General features: G+C 43.7%; 1 protein-coding gene across 1 annotated transcript in view; it reads right to left on the minus strand.

The window, feature by feature from the left end:
- Positions 1-2,006: 2,006 nt before the first annotated feature.
- ITGA4 (integrin subunit alpha 4) overlaps positions 2,007-18,170 on the minus strand; it is a 58,784-nt gene continuing 42,620 nt past the window's right edge. Inside the window, 12 exon segments of the mRNA XM_032216805.1 lie at positions 2,007-2,257; positions 2,259-2,318; positions 3,124-3,243; positions 3,706-3,804; positions 4,094-4,213; positions 6,141-6,163; positions 6,166-6,259; positions 7,670-7,777; positions 8,669-8,759; positions 10,227-10,316; positions 10,641-10,720; positions 17,227-17,322. Of these exon segments, the coding sequence (XP_032072696.1) occupies positions 2,216-2,257; positions 2,259-2,318; positions 3,124-3,243; positions 3,706-3,804; positions 4,094-4,213; positions 6,141-6,163; positions 6,166-6,259; positions 7,670-7,777; positions 8,669-8,759; positions 10,227-10,316; positions 10,641-10,720; positions 17,227-17,322 (1,023 nt within the window). The 3' untranslated portion in view covers positions 2,007-2,215.

The raw sequence follows: 18,170 nt of genomic DNA on the forward strand, positions 1-18,170 counted from the left end.
AGGTGATAACCAGCACCTTGAATTCCACACAGAAGCACACTAGCAGTCCCTGAAGCAATGGTGTCACATGTGCCAAATAGCCAACATCATTTACAACCTGTGTTTCTGCATTCTGTACCAGCTGAAGCTTCCAAATGCTTCTCAAGGAGGCTTTGAGCACAATGCAGTAGTTCCAGCAGGACATGATACCTTTTTAAGATGGGAAAATGCCATACAAACATTTATGTCTAATACAGATGTTTGCAGCCTCTGTACAAAAGATTAGTAAGCAAATTACAGTAATACATTTACATTGTTAACATGGAGGGTATGGGAGAGATTGTCAGAAAATAAACCGTTCATTTTAAAATAAGTTTTCTTAGGCTTTCCAAAGAGTTAAATGACACAACATTGTAAATACCTGCCTTCATAAGTAAATTAGATAGGGAAAATCTAATTATTAATAAGTTTGATGTTTATAAATATTCACTTTAAAAATACCCATGTCACAAAATTGTACATTTAGGGATGAATTCAAATATCTACAATTATATGACAGCTTCATGTTCCATTTTATTTAATATGTTATTAGTTCAATGTTGGTGATCATTCCTTTTTACAGTGTAAGGTTATACAGTGATAGAACAGATTGGTTTTTTTTAAAAAAAATCAGAGTCTTTAATGCTTTAATGCTTTAGAGCATTTGAGGTACAACTGATGCCATAGACTGTTTTGTTCAAATAATAATCACCTTAGGGTTAAAGTGCAGTACTTTACCATCTTCTTAAGTCTTATGCAAAACATTCTGAACCTGTATATTGTGTGCAAGAAAATACATTTGTCTAAAGATTAGACATTAGATATTAGGAAAAGATTTGTATTTCTTCTTCAAAATACAAAAATAAATAAAATGATTGCATAAGAAATGGTAACTGCCATTTCCCTGATTTTACACAATGGGAGGACTTCTCCCATCCAGCCAGGTAGAACCCCTTAAAACATGGTTGAGAGTCACACAACAACGAAAATATCACACAGACCTTGAGCCCAAAGCTCTATGCTACCATTTGGTTTTTCAGTTCAAGGTACTGTACCTAGGAAGAGATCAAAACAGTGGTGGGTTGCAGGTGGTACGCCCCGGTACGGGTGCACCGGTGCCTGCCCGGAGCACTGGGTACCGTTCCAGTACGGTGCTCTGGGGGGCCCACCCTCCCACCTGAACTCCTTACCTGTATTTGAGCTCTTCAGCGCTTCTGCGCACGGAGCCTACGCGATGCTCCAAGCAGCTGGAGCATCGCGGAGGCATCGCAAGAGGTAAGGATGCATGCGCGCATTCATGTAGCGGACGCCAGGTCCCGTTACAACCATACCGGTTGCAACGGGATCTGGAACCCACCACTGGATCAAAACCAAGTTAGTTTCTTCCTCTCCATGGCTTGACCCCTCATTCTCTGCCAAGGATGCCTTTTCTCTTAGTAGGGTCCCTACTAATAGAGTGCCAATATTCCGGGTTAGTTGCATGGTATGTCTGAAGAGATACAATCCAAGATTGCATGTTGCTCCCCTTCCACAAAAAAATTGCCTCTCCTTTCATTGGAGAGATCCTACATACAAGCATAGTTCTTCTTGAAATGTGTTTGAGTATTAGTAGCTCTGATTGGTAATTAGTCTGTTGGTTTGAGCTCCGAGCTTGGTTATTTGGTTGCAAACGTTTCATCACAATCCGAGGAGACATCATCAGTGCGTTTTGAATTGTTCTTCTTATCTGGATGTTCCCAGTATTTCCAGAGCAAGGTGGAGCAAGTAGAATAAAAAATTTTCAGCATCACTAAATTGGCAAATCTAAAAAAAAACCCAATGTCACAGGTTTCATTTTAGGAACTAGAAGGGGGGAACATGGATCTACATTGTGTGGAGACTAAAATTGGCCTAGTTAGCATCCTCCTGAACACTGGAATGCCTTGGGAAGCGAAGTTATACATTCGCAATTCAAGTATGATTAACTCCTTCTCAAGTACTTTTTAAAAAGGAAGGAGCAATTCCTAGTGTTTCCTTGTTCTTGCATTTTGAGTTTTTCTTTCCTTTTGATTAGAACTCTTGAAAATGTATATCCTTCGAGTTTTCTATGATTTGTGCTTTGGAAGCCCACTTTGATGGCTATTTCTTTCACATGTGATATGGGGCTTAAGACTTAACAGTTCTTGTAGCAGATAGTTCTTAACTTCTACCAAACTTCCTACTCTGAGGTATCATTGTGAATATGTTTAAAAAAACTCCAAACTTTCACTTCCATTTTTTTCCTCAGGAAAACGTTTGTATTTTCTTTTGAAGAATCCCATCTGGAATACAGAGTTTCCAAAAATAGTTACAAGGTTTGCAATTTCAAAGCAATAACATGTATGCATATTTATATTTTAGAAAAAGAAGATTGCCCATTGCTTTAATATACAAAGATTCAACTATACTCAAAATACATCCCAAAGTTTAAATATCCTGAATAAAACTTATTTTTATACTAAAAAGAAACCCAGACACATTTCATCCAGCAGGAGGATCCCATGAACCAAGTAAAAAGCATTCTTCCTGTAATGTTAAATCTGTATCATTTCCCAAATTGTAAAGTGTTTAAACGAAGCAAGAGCTCTTTATTTGGGAAGTCAGGCAACCTAAAATCTCTCGAGTTACATCTGATTACCACTTTCCCCTATAAATTCCAAAGCCTCATTTCTCCTTCCCCTTGTCATCTGTCCAAATGGCTATTGGAATTCTCTGCTCATTTTATGCTGTCAATTTCCCCAAATCACATTAAAATGTAACAGGCTACATAAAAACCACATTTATTCCCGAATGCCAAATAAAAATCATAGCAAAAGCTGTGTGTTCTAGAGCAGTGTTTCTCAACCTTGGCAACTTGAAGATGTTCGGACTTCAACTCCCAGAATTCCCCAGCCAGCATTCGCTGGCTGGGGAATTCTGGGAGTTAAAGTCCGGACATCTTCAAGTTGCCAAGGTTGAGAAACACTGTTCTAGAGAACACTGCAGATTTCTTTTAGTGTTAGAAAAGCTATATTTTTCCTTTGGGATGGGTATCTAGCCAACCCATTAAAAATGCACCGATGTGTAGATTAATACTGAAATACATACCTTCCATAAAAATAATACAAGAAGCAAAAGCAAAAAAAGTCCAAATAGGGAACCTATTACAATAAGCAGGGCACTGACACTCTGTTTTGTCTTCTGGTTATGACGTCCCTCCAAAATGACCTGTAGAAAATAACACACAGTTATTGCAGGTACAAACACGTATTCCAAATACTCTTTAGGAGGCCTTTGTTTCACTTCTCATAGAAGTACAATTTGGATTCGAGCTGTGACTTGTTTTACCGTCAAGGTAGATATATCAAAAGAGATTTCATGGAAGTCAAATGCCACTGATTTCAGATGTATGCTTTAATTCTGATTACAGCACGATTTTTGATGAAATAATCATGCAATAAAGACACTGCAATTAGGCTTTCTTGCAAATAGATGCAAACAACATAATGTGTTTCTTCACAACAGTCCTTGGTTTAGATGTAGCAGAATAGGCATCGGATGCTGAAATAATGCAAGAACTAATACCAAATGCAAACCATGCCTGCTCTGCGTTAGAAAATAAATCCAAGCAGATCTGAATTAATATTCAAATTGTCCAGTGTCTTCTCTCCTTCACTGTCTGATACTTACACGAGTGGTTTGCTTATTTTTGTGGAGTTCAATAACTCTGGGATTTTGATCTGCTGAAACTTCTCCTTTTATCTCAAAGGTAAGTACTGAAGCTTCGTCCTATTGTTAAGAAGTAAAAAAAAACACTATTTAAAATCAACTCTCTTTAAGAGTTCAAATAAAAAATAATAAGAAATAATAAGTGAAGCTAAGGAGGTAAGATGGAGAGTTTTCATAGGACCAAGCCGACTCAAAATTAAATGCTTTTCAACTGAGGGTATTCAGATATTCAGAGGAAGAATATTAAGCAACTACATAATCTGGTATTGAAATATGACTTTTTGTCTGTGGTTCTCTGACACTTAAGAACACAGCCTTCAGTATGATAGACAAATATTAAAATATTTACTATGCTTAATAGTGAAGGTGTTGCCTCAAGATGAACGTGAACAGTCGATTCCTTTCCACTCTCCATGTCTCCAAATTTGCAAAATATTTGCAAACACAGTTGATCATTCTTCATACAAAACTTTGGGAGAGAAAGAATATAAAGATGTATTATACAGAGTAAAATTAGTGCAACAACACATAGATATATATGCAAAATGGAGGCTAAGTATATTTGTACCCCCAACTGGAATACATAATAATTTTTGACTCCAGGCTTGCTCAAATTAGAAGAGAATAGGGGATTCATTTCTTCTCCCACAAATCATATTAGCTCATAGGCAATAGCTAATATAAGCATTTACATGTCCCCTTAAATGCAGCTTGAGGATTTTTGAATAACATATCTATACGGCCCTCTCTACTGTAGTAGCTGACAGACAACTGTTCAATGGACAGAGGATGATTTTTTGAAGTCCTATTTACTCCTTCCTCAATCCCTCACCTAACATTTGGCAGATTGCATGATATGGCAATTGGCTGAAGTCAATGCTATCTACACTACTGTTAGCCTTGAGAGATATACCAGACTGGAAACCATGACCAGGTGACTTAATTCTACTTTATTATAAGGTTACGTTAACATAATCTTGCAAGTTTGAAAGTGCTTCTCTTCCTTCATCTCCTTTACAGCCCCCAAATTAGGGAGGGTCTTTTTGTAAGCCTCTTGACCCACACATTCCTGCTGTGGGATAAGCTGACTTTTATACGACTGTTCTATTGGTTGAGTCTCATTGCCCTGCCTCCCAAAGTCATCTCTATGTACCATTACAGCTACCTGGGATAGCTGGATTTGGGATCAGAAGGATGGGCAAGGAGCAAATATTCCTGCTTCGGTGTGTTAACAGGTTGCATGAGTGATCTAGGAATTCAATATAATGGTTCACTCCAACTCATGAACTCCAACAAGTGCTCTAAGAGAGGGGCAGAGTAGCAAGGCACTACTTCATATTTCACATGCTACTTGACAGCCCTCCCCATAGATGCTTTGCTTTGTTTTGCTGCAAATGTTACCCTAACAGTGTGATTGGGTGACTGTGGTGGATGCAAGAGATCCATATAGCCACAGTAAACCAGAACTCTCCCTCTCAGCTGATCAGGCTCTGACAAACTCAGCATTATAACCTTTGCTCCATGGAGAGTAATAGGTAGTAGGGGTTTTTTTGCTGGGTAGGTAGCAATAGCAGTTAGACTTATATACCGCTTCATAGGGCTTTCAGCCCTCTCTAAGCGGTTTACAGAGTCAGCATATTGCCCCCACAGTCTGGGTCCTCATTTCACCTACCTCGGAAGGATGGAAGGCTGAGTCAACCTTGAGCCGGTGAGATTAGAACCACTGAACTGCAGATAAAGGCAGCTATAGTGGCCTTCAGTACTGCACCCTAACCACTGCGCCACCTCACAGGACCTGCTCTGTGGTTCTGAAAACTCTACTTATAAGGCTATAGGTAAACCTATCAACCGAGCACATTGTTTCTTAGGACAGTAGCCCTGAGACAGAGATGGTATTTTTTGTGTAGACAGAATGTGTGTTTTGCTGAGCTACCTTGTGCCAACTCCTGTCTGGAAGAAAGCAAGTTAATCTGCTTTCTGGAAAATCCTCACATGTAAGCATTACATGGCGTAAAGCCTTGATAGTATTATTTCATATCAGGAAAGGCCTTTTAGAAGAACGCACTTGTCAACTGTTTGAATACGAGCCATTAAGCTTTCAGATTTAATAGTACTGAAGCCTCAGCAGAGTTCTCCTTAACTCTTTGTAAGTTTATTGCCAACTGCTGAATTCCTGACAGCATAACCTGCCTGTATCTTTGGGTAAATAAAAACCCTTGTGTATAATGTGACTTTTCTCCAGATAGCTTAACATTGAAATGAGGCATAATTCGATTATTTTAGCATAATCAAGCTGCTCTGTGGTTCTGAAACTCTGCTTATAAGGCAGAGATATGCAACAGGATGATATTACAGCTTTAACAAATCAGTAAAAAAAAAACACCCAGTGAAATTACCAGTGGCCTATTGTCAGTTTTGTGAGGAACGTAATAAGATCTTGCACCATATTTCCCTGTTCTTCTGGTAAAGTACAGTCTCTCCTATGACTTTCATAGGTACATTGTCCATCAGAGGTCTGCAAATGAGCAAAATCATAATTGTCTTACATTTTGATACCAAAGAAATTTGTAGACATTGCATATAAGAACATAAACAAATCAGCTCAGTAGACGATTACCCTGTTTTAATAAAACATTCTTAAATTAAAATAAAATAAATTGAAGTAATACTGGGAAGAGCAAGCTTATAGCTAAGCTTTAATACTAAATTTGACCCATACTTTAATCCAGGTCTTTAAATATCTTGGGGCATGAGGATACAGTGAAGAAAAGGGGATATAGTTTTATAACAGGACAGTTGTTTTATATTTTTATTATTGAATTTATTTGCTGTCCATCTCAACAGTTTGAAGTGACATCTAGACAACTGCAACCCTTTGCAAGATTTCTTAAGGCATTTCACAGGATAGGGAAGCATGCAGTGCTCACAATTCACAATTCACTTGTAGTACCTATCACAAGTCATGCCCATATTGGAAAAAGATGATTGTTTGGGAAAAAGAACCCCAAATATTCTATAACCAACTGCACTCGCTTACACATTTTATTGTTGATGCAGCATCACTGAGTCTTGTCTCCTAATACAAGCCACGAGAAAAGCTTCAAATTCCAAATATACTGTTTTGAGTTGGAACAGCTGTGTCACTTGTGCTGAGAGTATTTTGAGTGTGAAACCATCGCCCTGACCTCAGAACACTTCCGAAGTGACTGAAACAATGCAAACCAGCTGTTTTGAACTCAAAGCAACTATTCAGGACTTACCCTCTTTCCCTTTCTATGGAAATTGCGTAGAAATAAATCACTTATTACTTCTGAATTAAAATTATGTGCTGATTTTGAACAGGACAGTTGAAAGGCAAGATGCCAGTTACAGTGTAAATCCACATCAGTGAACCACAAACATTTCAGGCAGGCAGCATCAATCTTGAGGCAAACGCCTTCTTAGGAACATCTACGGGATGTGTGTCAAAATCTGCAAGACGACACGTCCATGAGACCAGACCCCCTTCTTTTTGTACGTTTGTGTGACCTTGAGGCATGTACAAAAGGACTGGGTCTTGCATCATCCCTGCTAGCTTGTAGATTGTGATCCCTTGTGTTGAAATTCAATTATTCATCTATTCTTATATTTTCACAGTATTTTCTGATGATGTTTTCTGCAGGCAAAGCAACTCATCAATACACAAAGATCCTTAAGCGCCCGCCTGTCTTAATCTGTTGTAACATACTCTCCTCTATGCTGCTTTACACCTTTTTCCATTAATGGCACTGCTGGTTTAGCCGTCCTCTTAAATCATAAAAGTCAAATACAGCATATCACAATCGTTCATAAAGCTTTCAGATTTATGTGGGAAGGTAACAATTGCATAATTTGTTATGCTGTGTCCCATTTCATGTTCCAAATCCAGAAAATAAATTAAGCATACCTTGACATCCAGTATATTAAAGAGCTTGTTATCTCTTGGTAGAAAAGAATTGGGTATCTGTATCAGCAGATTTACATCAGGAGCCAGACTTACTCCAGGATTACTGACCTTTGGTGTACAGAAGACAAGAGTTGAATTAGTAGTTTATCTCAATTGGTATCAGAACTATTGCACCCTATCACCGTCCTCCAGGTAAATCTTAAAACAATTGCAATATTAAAAATCTTCACTTCCAAATGTTGAATTTTGAACACATAGTTCCTGATGCTACAAGCTAAAGCGTCTGTATGTTTTAATATTGCAGATTAGAACTTAGAATAACTTTGTCATCACTTTGAATGTAAACTAATCAGCATACATTAAAATGAAATTACATTGCATACAGCTCTCAAAGGGTTACCACCTCCAAAGATACACTACATAACAAAATAAATACAAAATTATGCATATACCAACATATATTATATGACACAGAGAAAAAGATCTGTATCCAAAGCATACTTCAGGTAGACAAAATGGCATTAAAGGACAGTGCAAGACCATAGGAAAAGCATAATTAAATAATTAAAACTGTGGTAGAAGAGCCAAAAATAGCCCTTATTTGCCATTCCTCCAGCAAGGAAATCTTTTTGAAACAATGAATATACGGAGCAAAAATTAAACCCCGTGTTTGAAAACGGATATTTACATTATAATAAACATGGCAATCCACAATGGCACTTATAGTTCAAAAACTGAGATGACTTCCCTCATTGTGAAAAGACAGTAGCTGTGACATAATGGGTAAAATTAAAGGAATATGTTTCAGAGAGTGTTCAATATGGATGGAGCTTCAGTGGCTAAGAAAGCAGCTTTGTAGAAGATGTCTAGGACTCGGACTGGAAAGACCTAGATTCAAATCTATCTCAGTTCATGAGAAAGCATTCTTGTTTATAAAAAATTAATTTCATTTAATTCATGTTTCCAAAAGGCAATGAAAATAGAGAATAACTTTCATACATAGAAAGTGACGTTGACTGTCTCCTCCATACAAGAAACTGGTGAATTTTCTTCACTGGGTCCATAAATAAATGATGCTGGAGACACAGACCTATAAATAATGTGTTTCCCCCAAAAAACAAATGACAGAGAAAACATTGATTAAAGTGGGATCAATCATATGATAGCTTCTTTGAAAACTTAGTTACATCCAACTCAACTCTCATAATTTTCATTGCTGTCCTTCCTCCTGCTTTCCTATATGGCCTTTAAACCTGAATGTGACCTTCCAAATAAGTTCTGAGAAATACAGGAGGAGGTGAAGGTGCAGATGAGATAGAAGTCTCATCTGCAGGGACTGACTGTCCTGGTAGAGTCAGACACATATCCAGCTGGGTTCCGCGTATCAAAAAAGAACTCATCTCTTTTGGGATGACTGTTCTATCTACAATTCTGTATTTATCTCTGCAACATTTGCAACAAGAATATATTCCAGCCTTCTCTGAAGAAGACATGTGCATTTTAAATTGCAAATGCATGCACTCTACCAAATTTATGGCACTTTAAAAATAATAATAATAATGCTGGTATATATCCCTTCCTATTTCTTGAGTTTTACGTTATCTTCCGTATGTATGTATGTATGTATGTATGTATGTATGTAGTGTCACAACCCCTGGTATGCCCAAATATGGGAGGAAGCAGACTGCTTCCATTCTCTGTCTATTAGCTCATCACAAGAGACCATCACGACAGAAACCCAATATTTTTACTGTTGCCTTTGTTACATTTGTGTTGTATTTGTGCTGATAAATAAATAAAGGGAGACTAGTATAGATCTATTTCAAGCTATTTAGCTCTCATCAGCTAGCCATACCCTTTCAAATCCCAGTAAGGGATTTTCTCCTGGAAACACCAAACCTGAAGTAGTCTGAAGCAGCCTGAAGATGACGAATGAGACTTCGTCGAAACATCGCCAAGACATCTCCAATTCTACGCAGGAGAAAACCCGAACAACTAGAGACCTACATACTAACACCCGCGAAAACCTCAGAAAACATATATATATATATATATATATATATATATATATATATATGTGTGTGTGTGTGTGTGTGTGTGTGTGTGTGTGTGTGTGTGTGTGTGTGTGTGTGTGTGTTTTCAATTAAATACATATTTACAATTAAGTTAAACACATATTTTATATACACAAATCTCAACACATTTTCATTTATTAAAAAGCTGTATGAGGATCAAGAGCTACTATGCACTTTAATATCTTTTTCAGAAATTGGGGCTTTTGTAGGTCAAATAAATCTCAGCTATCCATCTTTATAAGTCATAAGGACAACATTAAGCCTCTATAAGGTTGAAAGCCCAAACACTGAATTTACCTGGTTATCCTGTTAAAACAGCATTTGTGAAGCTTTTATACCATCTTTTCATAAAAAGGAGCAAAGGCCAAGCAATTAAAAGAACATCCAAGAACATCCACAGCATCAAAACACTGAGAAATCAGCAGACCTCTGAATGTTGCTTTGCAACAGCTCTATACACATTTCCAAATGCTTTCGCTTACCCATAAATGTTCAGTTCGACTTCGTGTTTCTGAGCCAAAGCTAAAACTACACTGTTGTCGGACAGCAGGTCATGGTCTAATTCATTTTCACTACAGAAGAAAAGAAATGCATCACAATGTTTACTGACATACCTGAGGTACTGTTTGATTTTCTTTGTTACATAGTACATTTGGCAATAGGTAGCATGATCAAATGCCAGCAAGCACATTTTCTATCATTTCGACACAAGAGTTTTACCCATTTGAGGACTGTATCCATAGCCTATTTACCCAACCCCAAAGAGAAATATTGGGGCCCCATTACATTAGATTTCTGTGAAATTTGTGCAAATTATGAAATGTATTTTTATGCAGTTCTTTGTTTTTTCCCCAAATATAGGTCTAAGGTAACAACATGTAGTAAGCAACACTTACCAAGTTGCATTAATGTGGATGTGCAAGTCATCTTCTGCTCTGCTGAGTGAACTTGAATCCAACACAAAGCTAATGTCCACCTGAAAAAATGATTTTTTTTCAGCTTCCATTAATCAATCTGTATTATATCAGAATGCATAATAGGCACTGTATTCAGTAAATTAGCTGTAATTACACTATTGAAGTCTATAACTTATTCACTTATGAAGGCAGCGTGTAGATTGACCGTTGTCTTACCTGAACGGTCCTTCTATGGGTGCTGCGAAGGGAATCCAATCATGGGTTAACTTAGCCTTCTAGCCTTGAGACTGAGTATGCAAATTTCAAAGTCACGCCTCCTCTGACTGGACTTCCGTTTCCTTTCAGTTCTTTACGAAGTCCACCGAAGGAGCATTATGTCAATCCTCAAACAAGCCGCAAGTCATCCGGCACTACAGAGTCAAGTCCAGTCAGTAACAAGTCACAGAGTCACAATCAAAACGGAGCCCTGACCAGCCGAAGCTGCGGGCGGGTTTGGATTCCCTTCGCAGCACCCATAGAAGGACCGTTCAGGTAAGACAACGGTCATTCTCCTGTGTGCTGCTTCGGGAATCCAATCATGGGATATATCAAAGCAATGAACTCCCAGGGCGGGAGCTAGGCTGGTCAGGCTCCTCCGCAGACGGAAGGACCCTTTGCAACACTCTCCGCCCAAAGGACGCCTCAGCCGAGGCGAAGACATCAATCTTGTAGTGGCGAATAAAAGGCGAGGGGGATGCCCAAGTGGCCGCCCTGCAAATCTCTTCTACAGACGCTTGCGTCGCCCAGGCCGCTGTGGTGGCCGCACTCCTGGTGGAATGAGGAGTGATTCGCCTTGGAACCGGTCTGGAGTGGGTGTCATACGCCAACGCAATGCAAGCTTTCAACCATCGGCCGATGGTGTGGGAGGACACCCTCTGTCCCATTGAAGATGGCTGGAAGGAGACGAACAGAGCCTCCGATCTTCGGAACGACGCCGTGCGCTTCACATAGCGACGAAGAGCTCTGCGAACATCCAGATGGTGCCACTGACGTTCCTGCGGATGAGACGGGTGAGGACAAAGTCCGGCAGGACAAGTTCTTGAGTTCTGTGAAACAATGAGTTTATCTTTGGAAGAAAGGTCGGATCCAAACGAAGCACTACCTTGTTCGGGTGGAAGATGCAAAGATCCGCACGAACAGAAAGGGCTGCTAGCTCCGACACCCTCCTGGCCGATGTTATGGCCACCAGGAAGGCCGTCTTGAGTGTCAACAGCGGAGGCTGATGGAATGTAGAGGCTCAAAGGGGGCAGCTGTTAGGGCCCTGAGAACCAAGGTCAAATCCCACGTGGGATAACGATGTACCGTCGGCGGTCGTAAGTTGGAAGCACCCTTAAGGAAGGTTCGAACTCGCGAGTGCTGAGATAAGGAGCGGCCTTGGCCACCCCCGACCACCGTCGACAAGGCTGTGACCTGACGGCGAAGCGTGTTTGGTGCCAACCCCTTGTTGAGGCCGGACTGCAAGAAATCCAGAACTTGGGGCACCGAGGCCTTGATGGGATCGACCCCGGTGCGCCGGCACCACCGGCAGAAGGCCTGCCAGGTAGCCTCGTAAATACGGGTAGTCGACGGGCGACGGGCCGCTTGAATTGTAGAAATGACTTCGTCCGAATAGTGGAGGGCCGCTAGCATCTCCCGCTCACGTGCCACACGGCTAACTGCAACAGCTGAGGGCCCGGGTGCCGGAGAGCCCCTTGGTGGAGCTGAATCTTGTCGTCCGGAATCCTCCAAGGACGCGAAACGGACAGATGGACGAGGTCTGCGTACCAGGGACGTCTGGGCCACATTGGAGCGACCAGCAGCACTTCCGCCTGTTCTGCCAAGATCTTCTGAATGACCGACGGAAGGATCGGGAGAGGAGGAAAGGCATAAAGAAGGCCGGCCGGCCAACGGCTGCGTAGAGCGTCTACTCCCTCCGCCCCCGGAGTCTGGTATCGGGAGTAAAACCGGGGAAGTTGTGCGTTGTGTGGATGAGCGAACAGATCCACCTCGGGCAGGCCGAAGCGGCGAGAGAGTTCCTGGAAGAGAATGGGGTGGAGCTGCCACTCCCCCTGATCCACAGTCGCTCTGCTCAGCCAGTCCGCCTGAATGTTGGCTTCGCCCGAGATGTGCTCCGCCCCAATCGATGAGAGTCTGGGCTCCGCCCAATGGAACAACCTTTCCGCTTCCAGCATCAGAGCTCTGGACTGCGTTCCCCCTTGGCGGTTGATGTGAGCCTTGGAGGCCACATTGTCGGTCAAGATTAACACATGGCGATGAGATACAATGTCCCGAAACTCCAGGAGAGCCAGACGGATGGCCCGCAACTCCAGCCAGTTTATGCTGTTCGCCAGCTCCTGATCCGACCATCGACCTTGGGCCATCCTGTCCAGGGCATGGGCCCCCCATCCGAATAAGCTGGCGTCCGTTGTAACTTGAACGCGGTCCGGCTCCTTGAATGGACATCCCCGGAGGAGCCTGGATGACATCCACCAATGCAGGGACCGCCTGGCCTTGCCCGGGAGCTGCACCTTGATGTGGGAGTGACTGGTATGCGCTCTTTGGAAGGGCAGCAGGAACCACTGGAGAGGACGCGCATGGAACCTGGCCCAGGGCACCGCGCCGATGCAGGAGATCATCTTCCCTAGCAGTTTGGACAGCGACAGAAGCGGTACTCGGCGATGAGATAGCACATGATGCGCCAGGTGGTATATGCTCTGCCTCCTTTCCGGGGACAGGAAAACCTCGCACGACATCAAGTTGATGGTGGTTCCCAGATGAAGGAGGGACGTGGTTGGGCGCAGATGGCTCTTGGGCAGATTGAGGACAAATCCATGGTTTTGCAATGCGTCCATCGTGACCTGTAGGTCTCGGAGGGCCTGATCTCGAGAGGACGACAGCACCAACACGTCGTCCAAATAACAATTGATGCGTATTGGAATTGAACGAAGAGAGGCTGCCAATACTGCCAGAAGTTTGGTGAACGTGCGCGGGGCCGAGGAGAGGCCGAATGGCAAGGCCCGGTATTGATAATGACGGCCGTTGAAGTGAAACCGCAGGAACTTCCGATGTGCCGGATGAATGGGCACATGGAGGGAGGTACGCTTCTTTGATGTCTATGGAAGTCATCATGTCGCCTTGGTGGATGGAAGCCAATATGCTCTTTAGAGAGTGCATTTTGAATTTTTGGTATTTGATATACTGATTGAGCTGTTTCAAATCTAGGATTGCCCTCCATCCCCCGGAGTTCTTTGGTACTAGGAACAAGATGGAATAAAACCCTAGGCCTCCCTGCCCTTTGGGAACTTGTTCTATGGCCCTGATGGTGAGAAGATGAAATATCTCGGTGTCCATAAGGCGCCGCTTTGACGGGCACCTGGGCACAGGGCACCTGATGAACCTTCTCGGGGGGATGGATAGAAATTCTAGCGTGAGACCCAAACTCACTACTTGAAGGGCCCAGGCGTCTGACGTGAGCTCCGCCCATTGGTGGGCGAAGGCCAAGAGACGTCCTCCTATGGGCCCTACCTCCTGCGAGTCAGCGGTATCTGCGAAAGGATCGGTTGCCCGCTCCTCGGAATGACCATCTACTCTGCGCCTGACTCTGCTGGCGCCCCCTGTCTCTGGCCCCAGCTCGGTCCTGGCCACGATCCTGTGCCTGGGAGAACCCCCTGGTATAGCTGGGGACATAGGGGGCGGAAGTAAACCCCGAGTCCCCAGACCGAAAGGGCTGCCGTCTACTATAAGGCTGTGGTCTTCTGGTCACACGGGCACTTGTGGAGGGAAGCACCTTACGTTTGTCCCGAGTCTCAATGAGAATGGGATCCAGCACTGAACCAAACAAGGCCCCGCCCTTAAAGGGCGTGGATGCTAGACGCCACTTAGATTTGATATCAGCTTGCCAGTGGCGGAGCCAGAGCAAACGGCGAGAAGCCACATTGGAAACCACAGCTCGGGATGCAAATTTTGCCGCGCTAAGGGTGGCATCAGCAGAAAACTCTAGGGCCGCTATCAGCTTGGTGACATCCTGATGGAGGCGCAGTTCCTCCGGGTCCAGCCTTTCCTGTAGTTGTCTCAGCCAAACTAAGGAAGTCCTATTAAAGAAAGAAGCTGCAGTAGCTGAGCGCAAGGCCCACGCTGCTGCCTGATGAGTTTTGCGAATGACCGATTCGGCCTTGCGGTCCTCGGCCTTCAATCCTTCCGAAATTTCAGAAGGAATTAACGCCGGTGAAGCAAGAGCAGCAATGGGAGCATCCACTGTGGGAAACTGGAGGAGAGTCTCCAACTCTGGAGAAGATGTGAAAAGCTTCCTATCACCAGACCCAGGGGGCTTAACTGCGGTCGGCTCATCCCACTGCTTTTGGATTAAATCAAGAAAAAGCTTAGGGGATGGAATAAAATCTTGCAGAGCCACCTGCTCAGCAAAGAGCCGCTCGGTGGCATCCAGGCCCACAGCAGCACTTTCTGCAGAAATTGCCTCCCCCATGTGGGCGGTAGTCTTGGCCTTGTACAGCAGGGATTTGAAAAGAGTGTGCCTGAAGAGCCCAGGGGCCGGAGGCTGGTCCACAGGAAAGCCCTCGTCACCAGAGAGTTCCCTATCCTGGATTTCACCTTCCTCCACTAAGGGAGATTGTGCGCTAAACACAGAGTGTAAAGGGGAAGGAGGATCAGTTTGCAGAATGGAAGAATCCCCTTGTACTGCTTGGGGAGCCAGGCCTGAGTAGGCCAGAGTAGGCCTGGAGACCTGGGATCTACGCGCTAATTCCGCATCCACCCCTCTGGAAATAGCCTGAGATCATGCTGTAAAAATCAGCAGGAAGGCCCAAATCCTGGCCCTCCAGAGGCCTGAGGCCTGCAGCTGTGGGGGTGAACGTGGCAGAAGGCCCAGCGCGTGGAGGTGAACGAAGAGAAGCCCCACTAGCCTCCGAAATAATTGGGGGGGATCGAGGCCCGAAAACCCCTACCTCAGGAATAGGGCCCTGGGGAAGCTGAATATCAGGGGACCAACCCTGCTCAACGACCCTCACCGGAGACACAGGTTGCTGAACCAGAACCGGAGGGGAACAAATGGGAGCCCCAGATGCCTTGGGGGGAACCTTGGCTTTGTCTTTGCGCTTGTGCGACTTATCCCGAACAGTAGATGAGGCTCGAGGCCTGCTAGTAGAGGCCCTGGTCGCGGCCCTACTAGGCCCAGGGCTGGCCCCCCCCTCGCCAGGGGAGCGGGGCTCAGAAACTGGCCTGACAGTACCTTGCACTACCGATTGATCAGCCATGATATGAATCTGAAAGAGCTCAATCAGCGAAACAAAGGAATGCAATTGAAAGCACTCGCCAAGAACGCCACGTGGAAGCAGAGACCAAGAGAAGCGACCTCCTTCCTGAGTCAGCAAACTCGAGTGAGGGAAAAGGGAGGGGCGGAAAGCAGTGCGCAAACTCAAGCGCGCGGAGAAATTCTGCCTTCTCATCCCAGGCATTACTGCGCATGCGTGAAAAACGCTTCCAAATAAGGCAACCGGCATCAAAGGCGCGAAATTCAAAGCAACCGCAGGGGAAATTCCCAAACAGCCGATCCATGTAATCCTCCGGCAGCCGCTCCAGCGAGGGCACAAAGGAGGGAGGCGGGGAGGAGGGGAAGACCCGCTCCGACAAGCCACAGGCTCGGATCTGACCGCGCTCGCAGGCGGGTGCTATCCGGCGTGGAGGGCAGCGCTGGGAGACTCAGCTTCCTTGCGCGCTGAAGTTAAGGGAGGGCAGGCGGAGAACGCCCCACTCCAGCTGTAGCAATCCGATATCCCTTCAAGGGAAATAGCGAGGGAGGAATCGGCTGGCAGAAATCTGCCGCCTTACCTCCAATCCAGCAAGAAATCCACAGTGGAAACCAAGTAAATCCAGCATTAACCTTGAAAAATTAGCAATTAATCAAGAGAGAGTTGAAAATAAGTCTCGTAGGCTTTGGACTGAGTAATAGAACTGAAAGGAAACGGAAGTCCAGTCAGAGGAGGCATGACTTTGAAATTTGCATACTCAGTCTCAAGGCTAGAAGGCTAAGTTAACCCATGATTGGATTCCCGAAGCAGCACACAGGAGAATAACTATCAATACAGTTCTCAACATGCAGATCTTTGACTTAACTTAATTTAACTACTAAGCATCATAGGAATCCTGTCTATAAAGATATACCCTTGACCCTGTTTAAGGGCTAGCCATGCTCCATTTTTATGATTTCCAAACATTTCACTGAACTGAACATGTAAACAACTACAACAAAGAAGCCCCAAATTGTTATCGTAAGTCATACTACTGTTCTCATACCTAAGAGATGCTGCAGTTTGACATTTTAACCTAATCTATTTTAATCTTTTTTAACCAATTATTAGACATACTAGAAAATGCATATGGATACCATCTTTGGTTAATAATTACTAATACTCTGGTAAGAAAACATATACTTGGGGCGATCCATCATAGTTCCTTGGTATACAAATATGATAGCAATGAAGGGTATAGGCTCTTATGTACTAACCAAGTCACTTTTCATATTTATTCTTACCTTTGAAAGATGATCAACGTATAAATATCCAATGTTACAGTTAATTGTCACTCGACTTTCCTTTTCTGATATTTGTAACTGTATCTGTGTTTCTTCCTATTGTACAAATGAATAATATGTAAGAAGACAGAAGAAGGTGAAAGTTTTGCAAATTTTTTTTTTTTTCAAATTGACAAGGCCACAGAAATCTTTATCTAGATCAGAGGTCCTCAACATTTGCGGCTTGGTAGCCCGGTTTGTGGTGGTGGGGGGGAACGAGAGAGAGGGGAACTGGGCTCTGTGAGTGGGCTGCATGCCCACACTTGTGTGAGTGACAAACTAGTGTGCATGCACTTGCATGCCTGTCTACCACTCACACCAGTGGAACTGCATGCGAACCAGCTCGCCACTTGCGCAAGTGAAGCTGCACGCGCAAAGTATGCTAGCCCGCAACTTAACAGTCAATTCAGTAACGGTAGTTGGAAGAGACCTTGAAGGTCATCTAGTCCAACCCCCTGCTCACACAGAAGACCCGTACTAGGGATTCGAACCACCAACCTTTCTGGTTGACAAGCTCAGCATCTTAGCCACTCAGCCACCTTTATACTACCTTGTGCAGCCTGGTTCCAAATAGGCTATGGCCTGGTAGTGGGCCAAACTCTACATGTTCTGTGAGACTTTGATTATAAGGAAGACTGAAAACGGAATGCTATCTAACCTTTTCCCGTTATGCTTCTTTCCTGACTAAAATTTTTCCCTATTTTCTGAAAGGGTTTGCTCTGCTAGAAAAGGGTACCAATATGTCTTTCCAAAACGAAAATAGCAGTTTTGAAGGAATAAAAAAAATAATCAGAAATGATTTAGGGAGAAATGGCGGTGTGGTGACTCAGTGATTAAGATTCTGGGCTTATCAGCTGAAAAGCTGACAGCCCGTATTTGAGACCTGAGCCATCCTCACCCCAGTT

This window comes from Thamnophis elegans, chromosome 1 (genome assembly GCF_009769535.1).
Source record: "Thamnophis elegans isolate rThaEle1 chromosome 1, rThaEle1.pri, whole genome shotgun sequence".
Taxonomy (NCBI): Eukaryota; Metazoa; Chordata; class Lepidosauria; order Squamata; family Colubridae; genus Thamnophis; species Thamnophis elegans.